At 41.3% G+C, this 11,909-nt stretch overlaps 1 protein-coding gene across 1 annotated transcript; it reads right to left on the bottom strand.

Annotated features, from left to right (window-relative positions):
• Positions 1 to 5,911: 5,911 nt before the first annotated feature.
• Positions 5,912 to 11,443, bottom strand: LOC139411053 (purpurin-like). Its single transcript, XM_071156847.1, has 6 exons — positions 11,351 to 11,443; positions 10,899 to 11,017; positions 10,532 to 10,668; positions 6,859 to 6,971; positions 6,365 to 6,577; positions 5,912 to 6,229 (listed from the first exon to the last, which is right to left on the bottom strand). The coding sequence occupies exons 2-6, from the start codon at positions 11,013 to 11,015 to the stop codon at positions 6,219 to 6,221; spliced, it is 591 nt and encodes a 196-aa protein (XP_071012948.1). The 5' UTR covers positions 11,016 to 11,017; positions 11,351 to 11,443; the 3' UTR covers positions 5,912 to 6,218.
• Between the last annotated feature and the right edge of the window lie 466 nt (positions 11,444 to 11,909).

The raw sequence follows: 11,909 nt of genomic DNA, 5'->3' as shown, positions 1-11,909 counted from the left end.
AAACAAATCCCAACAGCTTGAGCGGTTCAACACCTGATTAGTTATTACAGCGCCATAGATAATACAAAAGTCATGTATTTAATAAGAAGCAAGTCAGACTGTTTTAAAACTAGTTCCATTACTAAACAGTAGCTACAAGGGTTTTCTCCAATGAGTTTCTGGCTCTTTGTCGAGTGTCCTCGTGGCTGGTAAAGGGTTAACGTCTTCTTGAGTCTCTGGCACTGGAGTAGGGACTAGAGTCGGGGTACTAGCTGATCTCTAGGATTATGATAGGAGGCTGTACTCCAATAGTTGGAGATAAAGGGAACCTGTTTGCCTAGTATGGATTCATGGCAAAGACATTTGTGGAAAAGGTATTCGGATGAATATGATAAAGACATTCAAAGGGTTATCGTGTATTTTGACTTACTGGAGCTGCCAGACAAAGATATAATGAACCAAGCAGCAAAATGGTGTTCATACTGGACATTCACCTGTGAGACAATGATTGTTTATTGACAGATATGACTAATTTTGCTAACTTAGCTTAATCATTTCCAATTTCAAAGGAAAATCAAGCATACCATGAATAAATCATGTCATAAAATCTTAAGTGAAAACTGATGAGAAGAAGGCCTCATCAACATAGCTTTACCTTTAAAAAAAACAAGACGTGCCATTAATACAGGTAACGAGTGGAGGACAGAGGAGCCTCTTAAAGAAGTTACAGGTCTGTGAGAGCCAGAAATCTTGCTTGTTTGTAGGTGACCAAATATTTATTTTCCACCATAATTTGCAAATAAATTCATTAAAAATCCTACAATGTGATTTTCTGGATTTTTTCTCTCATTTTGTCTGTCATAGTTGAAGTGTACCTATGATGAAAATTACAGGCCTCTCTCATCTTTTTAAGTGGGAGAACTTGCACAATTGGTGGCTGACTAAGTACTTTTTTGCCCCACTGTACGCTATACGTAAAGTTAGGGTCCAGTCAGTAAGAAGTTTAGCACTTACACCAGCGGACCCCGTGGCAACAAATTAATAAAACCAAAAGCTTACCTTGACCTGGAAGAGTTCCAGTGTTATGTTGGATAGTCATAGCCAGCTAGCTAACATAGCATCCCTCTGTTTGAGCAGGGTGTTTGAGTAGGCTAAACTAGCTAGCTGCATTTGCGAGCTAAGTAAGTGAAACTGAATGTGAAAAAAATGACAATCTCTATCTCTTCTTCATTTTGGAAAGAATGTATTTGTTAAAAACTGTTAAACTGTTGTCTTTCTCTCTCTTTGAGTCAACTAAACACCAGATTGTATGCACTGCAGTGCTAGCTAGCTTATGCTTAAGCTTATGATCTCTGATCCTTTGATTGGGTGGACAAGATGTTGATTCATGCTGCAGGAGCTCTGAAAGTTTGGAGGACGTCCTCTGGAATCTGTCATAATTAACGTGTAAGTCTATGGAAGGGGGTGAGAACCATGAGCCTCCTAGGTTTTGTATTGAAGTCAATGTACCCAGAGGAGGACGGAAGATAGCTGTCCTCCGGCTACACCATGATGCTACCCTACCGAGTGCTGTTGAGGCTACTGCAGACCTTCATTGCACAATAGTGTGTTTTAATCAATTATTTGGTGACGTGATTATATTTAGTATAGATTTACCTAAAAAGGATAACTTTTTAAATGTTTTACAATGTATAGGATGGTCCTCCCCTTCCTCCTCTGAGGAGCCTCCACTGCTCCTGTGTAAGCTGTAGCTCTGTAGTTAGCATTCTTTCAACACGCACTGTTAGTACTGCTGCAGCAAGTTCCATTCTTGGGATTGTCATCTGTTTCAACGGTGCTGCTCTTGCCTTTCCCATTATGAAAGCTACAGTGCCTTGCGAAAGTATTCGGCCCCCTTGAACTTTGCGACCTTTTGCCACATTTCAGGCTTCAAACATAAAGATATAAAACTGTATTTTTTTGTGAAGAATCAACAACAAGTGGAACACAATCATGAAGTGGAACGACATTTATTGGATATTTCAAACTTTTTTAACAAATCAAAAACTGAAAAATTGGGCGTGCAAAATTATTCAGCCCCTTTACTTTCAGTGCAGCAAACTCTCTCCAGAAGTTCAGTGAGGATCTCTGAATGATCCAATGTTGACCTAAATGACTAATGATGATAAATACAATCCACCTGTGTGTAATCAAGTCTCCGTATAAATGCACCTGCACTGTGATAGTCTCAGAGGTCCGTTAAAAGCGCAGAAAGCATCATGAAGAACAAGGAACACAACAGGCAGGTCCGAGATACTGTTGTGAAGAAGTTTAAAGCTGGATTTGGATACAAAAGGATTTCCCAAGCTTTAAACATCCCAAGGAGCACTGTGCAAGCGATAATATTGAAATGGAAGGAGTATCCGACCACTGCAAATCTACCAAGACCTGGCCGTCCCTCTAAACTTTCAGCTCATACAAGGAGAAGACTGATCAGAGATGCAGCCAAGAGGCCCATGATCACTCTGGATGAACTGCAGAGATCTACAGCTGAGGTGGGAGACTCTGTCCATAGGACAACAATCAGTCGTATATTGCACAAATCTGGCCTTTATGGAAGAGTGGCAAGAAGAAAGCCATTTCTTAAAGATATCCATAAAAAGTGTCGTTTAAAGTTTGCCACAAGCCACCTGGGAGACACACCAAACATGTGGAAGAAGGTGCTCTGGTCAGATGAAACCAAAATTGAACTTTTGGCAACAATGCAAAACGTTATGTTTGGCGTAAAAGCAACACAGCTGAACACACCATCCCCACTGTCAAACATGGTGGTGGCAGCATCATGGTTTGTGCCTGCTTTTCTTCAGCAGGGACAGGGAAGATGGTTAAAATTGAAGGGAAGATGGATGGAGCCAAATACAGGACCATTCTGGAAGAAAACCTGATGGAGTCTGCAAAATACCTGAGACTGGGATGGAGATTTGTCTTCCAACAAGACAATGATCCAAAACATAAAGCAAAATCTACAATGGAATGGTTCAAAAATAAACATATCCAGGTGTTAGAATGGCCAAGTCAAAGTCCAGACCTGAATCCAATCGATAATCTGTGGAAAGAACTGAAAACTGCTGTTCACAAATGCTCTCCATCCAACCTCACTGAGCTCGAGCTGTTTTGCAAGGAGGAATGGGAAAAAATGTCAGTCTCTCGATGTGCAAAACTGATAGAGACATACCCCAAGCGACTTACAGCTGTAATCGCAGCAAAAGGTGGCGCTACAAATAATTAACTTAAGGGGGCTGAATAATTTTGCACGCCCAATTTTTCAGTTTTTGATTTGTTAAAAAAGTTTGAAATATCCAATAAATGTCGTTCCACTTCATGATTGTGTCCCACTTGTTGTTGATTCTTCACAAAAAAATACAGTTTTATATCTTTATGTTTGAAGCCTGAAATGTGGCAAAAGGTCGCAAAGTTCAAGGGGGCCGAATACTTTCGCAAGGCACTGTAAATGCACGTGATCTTCAGAATTGGTCAATCTCAGGTAGTTTACGTTGCAGTACCCTGATTCACTTGCATCACAGAAGTGGTACAGTTGGGCTGACTTGATCTGTCAAAAGTTATTTGGCTTGATGCACCTGTTGTTACTGAAGGCCTCACTCTGCTGTAGGTCTACCAGCCATCTTTGCCATGATTGGATGTAGGCCTCTGGAATTTCATCATCCCATCCATAGTTAAGCTTACATAACTCGTGCAGGATGTGCTTTGTGGTGAATATGAACAGAGCTAGAAATCCAAGCAGATCGTACACAGAACTAACAGTACACAGAATACCTCTCCTGGTAAAGGATTGATTATTCATGGCCACTTGAAACTTGAATGTTTCCTCTTCTACACACCACTGAACCCTCAGGGCTCATTCTAAAGGGAGGTGTTCTTTGTCTGAGTCGAGGTTCTTCACCTCCTTGACTCTCTCTGCCTCTTGAATCAAGGCCAAGACAGAGTGGTTTGTTGCTGATCCATTTAATCAACCGACAGTCTTGAATTGTTTGCACAGTACTATGGCTTGCCCTTCAGTTGGTATAGACTTCAAGCAGTCATCTACATGGAAGTTGTCTTTGATGGTGTCAACTGCTTCAACTGAGAAGCTGCTCTTGTTATCCTGTGCAGTCTTCTTCAGAGCATAACTATCACAACTGGATGAGTCCCCAAAACATATGCACTGTCATCCTGTACTCAGTAAGACTCTGACTGATCACTTCCTTAACACCTGTTAATCACCTTCCACAGTTCCATAAATGTTGGTGCAATTATCCCAATTAGCAGTTCAATGTCAATGTGAGATTTGAGATTACTGAAACTATTTCAGATAACTCCACTTCTTTACTGCTTCTTGAGTAGGGATATGCTCTCTCATGACCAGGATTTCGCCTTGGGTGTACAACTCTGGTAGTTTAATTAATTCTTTACCTTCTAGACTGCATACTTCGAAGCCAGTCACAATGGAGCTGTTGACTGTTTTTTCTTGTCCCATAGTACGCAGAAAGATTCTGTTTTTTATCCTCCTTCACATGCAACTTTCTTTTTAAAGCTTTGGTGCAGAAGCTTGCACTGCTTCCTGGATATAGGAAAGGGCTTTGTTCGAATTGGATACCTTCACCTGCACTGGTATGATGGGAAGAGGAGTAGTGTGGTTGCCAACCCGTGTTGCCTTGCATCTCCAGTGAGACCAGTGCGCTGCTCATTGACGTTTTCTGTTTCTTTTCCTCCATTACCTTTCCTGCAGCCTTCTTCCTTGTTTCTCTGTATGTGGAGAATTTAGGTGGTACTGAATCTGTCTCCAAATCAGGACTTTAATTGTCTTTCTTCATATGCATGTATATACTGAACTTTAAATATTTTTTTTTATGTTGCAAACAAAATTGCAGTTCAGATTAAAACTTGTCAGAACTCATTTTACACTATGTTGACATACTGTGTTGACATTATGTTGACATACTGTATACTGTATTGGATCTGACCCTTGTTAATAGATGAGCAATAGAGTTAGTCTTCAACTTCATGCTTCAACTTCAGATGTTTCATGATTGTGATTTTGACTTCAGGACTTGTGTATATGACATATTACTTGGACAACAATGTTACCAACCTGTCCCAGACGTGGCAGAGCATGGGCAGCTTAGATTACCCCACAGCAGAGAAATTCAGACAGATGAGGAACATGGAAGTACATGAAGAAAAACACCTTCTTCCAAACACCCTCTGAAATAACGAATCTTACTCTCAACAGGTAAGTTTGTATTTCAGTCAAAATCACATAACATAATCCTCTTAATTCTGAGTGACAGCAATGTATGACCATGGTCATTTTCTATGGAATTAACTCTGGTGTTTATAGCTGAGCTGAAATTATTGTGTTGATTTGACTCCAGGATCTTCAGGTGGATGGACCACTGCCCTTCCATGTGGAGGGCATCCAAACCCTGCGGGCAAAACTCTCTGTGCCCTCATTCCTCGTCATACATGTGTATGTATGAGCAAGGCCAGGCCAAACCAGGTCAGTGCCACCATCTCACATGGTTTGTGATGACAGTATGTATAATCCACGTCTTACTGATACATTGGTATTATATTTCTCCAGATGGTATTTTCATACTGTACTGTTAAATCATCAATACCCTAGCTCTATTTTATTGATCTCCTTCTAGTGTGGTGATGAGGATGAAGGAATTCAGGACGTGTTCTGTTTCATTTGTAAATGCATTAAGACGTTTGAGGTGGAGTTCTCTAATATATTTAGAAATATTTAGAAATGTCACATTCAATAAGTAAAAGCTTTGTGATTTTTTTTTTTAACCACCTTGAATCTTTTTTCAAGCTCATCAGCCAGCGATAACATTAGAATGCTCATGTCCATGGACAATGTATTCACAAAGTCACTGACAACGCAAAGTTACCTTCAAATGTTTTATTGTCGCCAACACAAACTGATGAAAAGTGAATGAGTGAAACAACACTGTGGTGTTAATACTGATTTAGGTCATTCTGTGATGTACAGTACACCACATTCAATACATTTTTCTAAATCAATTTCAGTGATTGGGTTGGTGCAGACGTCATGCCCTTTAATTTAAGGGGGCATAGAATTACTTGCATAAAAAAATCATTTGTATGCAATTTCCCTCTTCAGTCGTCAGTAGGTGTCTCTGTCCAAGCCAGTAGGGATCCTTTGGCAGCACAAGTTCCTTTGTGGTAGACGTTTAGCAAGCTCCTGTTGAGGAGAGGGTATGAAAAATGGGGTCAGGTGGGGAATGAACTTCTAGAACATAGACCATCCAAAAAAAAGCACTTTGTAATGACTTGATGTAAGAAGGGCTGTATTAATAAAATCTAATTGGACACTTACCAGACTGCAGCACAGGCTCAAACTGTCCGGCCATGCAGATCTCCTCTTGCTTGGCGCGAATGCTCCTCTGGATGGTTGGGGGCAGGCCACGGGGGTTACGAGAGAAGATAAGGGAGTAACCATCCTCACAGCTTCCATCGTCCTTTAGGGTACGGCAGGCATAGGTGATGGCATAGTTTTCATAGTCGGTGTCAATCACCCAATAGTTGTCACCTGAGAAAAGAGGAGAGTATACTGTGAGTCTCGAGGGTGGCTTACTGTTGGTTGTTAATGATGTGTCTCTGTGCCTGTAAGTGTATAGGCATATTGTCTATAAGGGTATATTGTGGTCTTGTAGTAATCAGTTGGTAGAGCATGGCGCGTGCCACACCAGGATTGTGGTTTTCGCTTCTAGGGCCACCGACACATAAAAATGTATGCACGCATAACTAAGTCGCTAAGGATAAAGCGCTGGCTAAATGGCATATATATATATATTTATTTAGAAAATGTACCTCCGCTGGACAGATAGCTGGCCAGGCCCTGGTAGTTCATGAACATCTTTCCAGGGTTGGCAGAGTCAGGCACAGTGTACTGGGCAGCCATGTCAGCGCACACAACCCAGAATCTGAAGATGGATGTCAATGGTGGAAAAAGCTATTGTAATATACAGTACCAGTCAAACGTTTGGACACGCCTACTCATTCAAGGGTTTTTCTTTATTTTTACTGTTTTCTACATTGTAGAATAATAGTGAAGACATCAAAACTATGAAATAACACACATGGAATCATGTAGTAACCAAAAAAGTGTTAAACAAATCAAAATATATTTTAAATTTGAGATTCTTCAAAGTAGCCACCCTTTGCCTTGATGACAGCTTTGCACACTCTTGACATCCTCTCAACCAGCTTCAATTAACAGGTGTGCCTTGTTAAAAGATAATATGTGGAATTTCTTTCCTTCTTCAGAAGATAGCCCTATTTGGTAAAAGACCAAGTCCATAATATGGCAAGAATAGCTCAAATAAGCAAAGAGAAACGACAGACCATCATTACTTTAAGACATGAAGGTCAGTCAATCCGTAACATTTCAAGAGCTTTGACAGTTTCTTCAAATGCAGTTGCAAAAACCATCAAGCACTATGAGGTAACTGGCTCTCCTATAGGGAGGAGGTCAGATACCTGGCCGTGTGGTGCCAGGACAACAACCTCTCCCTCAACATGATCAAGACAACGGAGATGATTGTGGACCACAGGAGAAAGAGGACCGAGCACACCCCCATTCTCATCGATGGGGCTGCAGAGGAGCAGGTTGAGAGCTTCAAGTTCCTTCATGTCCACATCACCAACAAACTAACATGGTCCAAGCACACCAAAAACAGTCGTGAAGAGTGCATTACAAAACCTATTCCTCCTCAGGAGACTGAAAATATTTGCCATGGATCCTCAGATCCTCAAAAGGTTCTACAGCTGCACCATCGGGAGCCTCCGACTGCAAGACACTACAAAGGGTGGTGCGAAGGGCCCAGTATCTCACTGGGGCCAAGCTTCCTGCCATCCAGGACCTCTATACCAGGCTGTGTCAGAGGAAGTCCCTAAAAATTGCCAAAGACTCCAGCCACCCTAGTCATAGACTGTTCTCTCTGCTACCGCATGGCAAGCGGTACCAGAGCGCCAAGTCTAGGTCCAAGAGGCTTCTAAACAGCTTCTACCCCCAAGCCATAAGACTCCTGAACACCTAATCAAATTGCTACCCAGACTATTTGCATTGCCCCCCCCCCCCCCCCCCCCCCCTTTTACACTGCTGCTACTCTCTGTTGTTATCATCTATGCATAGTCAATTTAATAACTCTACCTACATGTACATATTACCTCAACTAACCGGTGCCCCCGCACATCAACTCTGTACCGGTACCCCCTTAATATTGTCTCGCTATTGTTATCTTACTGCTGCTCTTTAATTACTTGTTACTTTTATTTCTTATTCTTATCCGTATTTTTTTAAACTGCATTGTTGGTTAGGGGCTCTTAAGTAAGCATTTCACTGTTAGGTCTACACCTGTTGTATTCAACACGTGACTAATAAAATTTGATTTGATGAGGACCGTCACAGGAAAGGAAGTCTTAGAGTTACCTCTGCGGAAGAGGATAAGTTCATTAGAGTTACCAGCCTCAGAAATAGGCAAATAACCGCACCTCAGACACATCTCAACATCAAATGTTCAAAGGAGATTGCGTGAATCAGGCCTTTAAGGTTGAATTGCTGCAAAGAAACCACTACTAAAGGACACCAGTAATAAGAAGAGACTTGCTTGGGCCAAGAAACACGAGCAATGGACATTGGACTGGTGAAAATCTTTCCTTTGGTCTGATGAGTCTGAATTTGAGATTTTTGGTTCCAACCAATGTGCTTTTGTGAGACGCAGAGTAGGTTAACGTATGATCTCTGCATGTGTGGTACACATCATGAAGCATGGAGGTGGAGGTGTAACGGTGTTGGGGTGCTTTGCTGGTGACTCGTCGGTTATTTATTTAGAATTCAAGGCACACTTAAACAGCATGGCTACCACAGAATTATGCAGCGATACACCATCCTATCTGGTTTGCGCTTAGTGGGACTATCAATTGTTTTTCAACAGGACAATGACCCAATACACCTCCAGGCTGTGTAAGGGCCATTTGACCAAGAAGGAGAGTGATGCATTAGATGACCTGGCCTCCACAATCACCCGACCTCAACCCCATTGAGGTGCTTTGGGATGAGTTGGACGGCAGAGTGAAGGAATAACAACAAGTGCTCAGAATATGCAGGAACTCCTTCAAGACTGTTGGAAAAGCATTCCAGGTGAAGCTGGTTGAGAGAATGCCAAAGCTGTCATCAAAGATAGTGTACAATGCTGTCATCAAGGCAAAGGGTGGCTACTTTGAAGAATCATGGTTACTACATGATTCTATATGTGTTACTTCATAGTTTTGTAAAAAATAGTTTCAAAAATAGTTGTAAAAAATTAATTGAGTAGGTGCGTCATAATCTTTGACTGGTACTGTATGGTACTGGTACTGAACAAAAATATAAACACAACATGCAACAATTTCAACAATTTCGAGTTTCAGTTCATATAAGAAAATCAGTCAATTGAAATAAATAAATTAGGCCCTAATCTACAGATTTCACATGGCTGGGAATACACATGCGCATCTGTTGGTCACAGATACCTTAAAGTAGGAGTGTGGATCAGAAATCAGTCAGTATCTGGTGTGACCACCATTTGTAGCACGACACATCTCCCTCGCATAGAGTTGATCAGGCTGTTGATTGAGGCCCGCGGAATGTTGTTCCACTCCTCTTCAATGGCTGTGCAAAGTTGCTGGATATTGGCGGGAACTGGAGCACGCTGTCGTACACGTCAATCCAGAGCATCCCAAACATGTTCAATGGGTGACATTTCTGGTGAGAATACAGGCCATGGAAGTACTGGGCCATTTTCAGCTTCCAGGAATTTTGTACGGATCCTTGCAACATTATCCATGCATTATCTGTAAGGTTCTGATTTTCTATTCTTTTTCATACACGTGATCTATGGTTGTGAGGCCAGTTGGACGCACTGCCAAATTCTCTAAAACGATTTTGGACCCGACTTATGGTAGAGAAATTAACATTCAATTACTTGGCAACAGCTCTGGTGGACCTTCCTGTAGTCACCATTCCAATTCCACACTCCATCAAAACTTGAGACATCTTTGGTATTATGTCGTGTGACAAAACTGAACATTTTTATTGTCCCCAGCACAAAGTGCACCTGTGTAATGATCATGCTGTTTAATCAGCTTCATGATATGCCACACCTGTCAGGTAGATGGATTATCTTGGCAAAGGAGAAATGCTCACTAATAGTAATGTAAACAAATATGTGCACATCATTTTAAATAAATACGTTTTTTTGTGCATGGACAATTTCAGGGACCTTTTATTTCAGCTCATGAAACATGGGACCAACACTTTACATGTTGCGTTTATATTTTTGCTCAGTGTAGTTACTCATCACAGATACAGTACTAGAATACAATTACGAGCAACACGTACAGGTAAGCCTTATGTTTTCACTCCAACAAACTGAATGACTAGGGAATGGCACATTTCTAAGACTATTACCATTTCATCAGAAATAATCTCCAGCTCTCTTACCCGAACAGTGTGACACGGCCCTTGGAGGAGGCAACCATGGAGCCGTCGTCACCGATGGTGTACTCCGCTGAGATGTTGTCCTGGAGGAACAGACCCTCAGGGTCCTTCTTCTGCAGAGCGTACCACTTCCCTGCGTACTGGAGCGCACACGCATAAACAACAACAGGTTAGTTGAAGGGCCTTGCATGTAGGACTGTTGTAGCCTCAGCAATAATAATTTCCTGCATACTGGAGAGTGTCACAATATTTGTCTAACTGCGTACAGTAGTACTGGCACACATGAAACAGATAGATGTACTGCAACCTTGCAGGTAGGTCTGCTATAGACTACGTACTACACAACCTGTGTATTGTCGGCTGTACTCACTCTCTTGGGGTCAAAGTCCTCCTTGACTGTGAAGCTGTCCACCACACAGGAGGCAGCCCAGCTCTGCTCCAGACCCACCAGGAGCACGACCACCAGGGCGAGCATATGGAAATTCATTTCTAGAGGAGACAGAAATTACATTAGTAGAATTGTATACGCATGTAAGAACAAATTAAAGTGACATTAGCATGTCTATTTTGATAGAGCACAATAGCTATTCCTCTCAATTGTTAACAATTCCATGTCATCACTTGGTAAACTGACAAGCTGACTATGGTGGAACGTTTCAAAGTTTATCTCATCTTCTCTCAAAGTTTCTCTACAAATTGGTCCCAGATAAAAGTATTTACAAACCATTTTATAAAAAATATTTAACAAAGCCACATAATCAGATAAATCTATATTAGCAGCAACATTTGAACAACATTCTCATGAAAAGTTCCAAAACTTACCTGTAATGGAACAAAGCAAGTGGTTGAAGTTTCAATGAAGTTGTAGGTATGTGTTTCTCTTCGACTGTGTTTCTCTTCTGTCTAGGATCCTTATATACCCAAGGAACAGACGAGCTCACTGATTATTTTCACATACTGGTCCTAAATCTAGCACTAATCCAGTTAACTAAATCCTGTAAGCTGTTGAATTTTCCCATGCAGCACTGAAATGGCTTTATGTAATTGTATCAGTGGTGTATAATAGTCTAAACTCAAAGAAAGCACATGTCTAGGGAATTAGTTCACCTCAGCCAAGCCAAAGTACTGTTTACACATGGGAATGGCAATACTAGTGTATTTTAGGCTACAGAAGTGTATTGTTAGATAGTTCCTTATTGACATGCAAATTAAATGGAAATAAATTACACATGTATTTATCACCAGTTGGTATCACTTCCTTTTAACTGAATTTGAGTAATATGAAGGATAAATAAAGAGGGACTGGATGTCAAGTTGGGGCAGCTGAAGTAAAAGTACCGATCAAACCTAGCATTTACACAGGGAGCCCAATTCTGGTCCT

The sequence above is a fragment of the Oncorhynchus clarkii genome, chromosome 6 (assembly GCF_045791955.1).
Source record: "Oncorhynchus clarkii lewisi isolate Uvic-CL-2024 chromosome 6, UVic_Ocla_1.0, whole genome shotgun sequence".
In the NCBI taxonomy this organism is placed as follows: Eukaryota; Metazoa; Chordata; class Actinopteri; order Salmoniformes; family Salmonidae; genus Oncorhynchus; species Oncorhynchus clarkii.
Note: the sequence above shows the minus strand (reverse complement) of the source record. Positions and strands in the feature narration are given on the sequence as shown.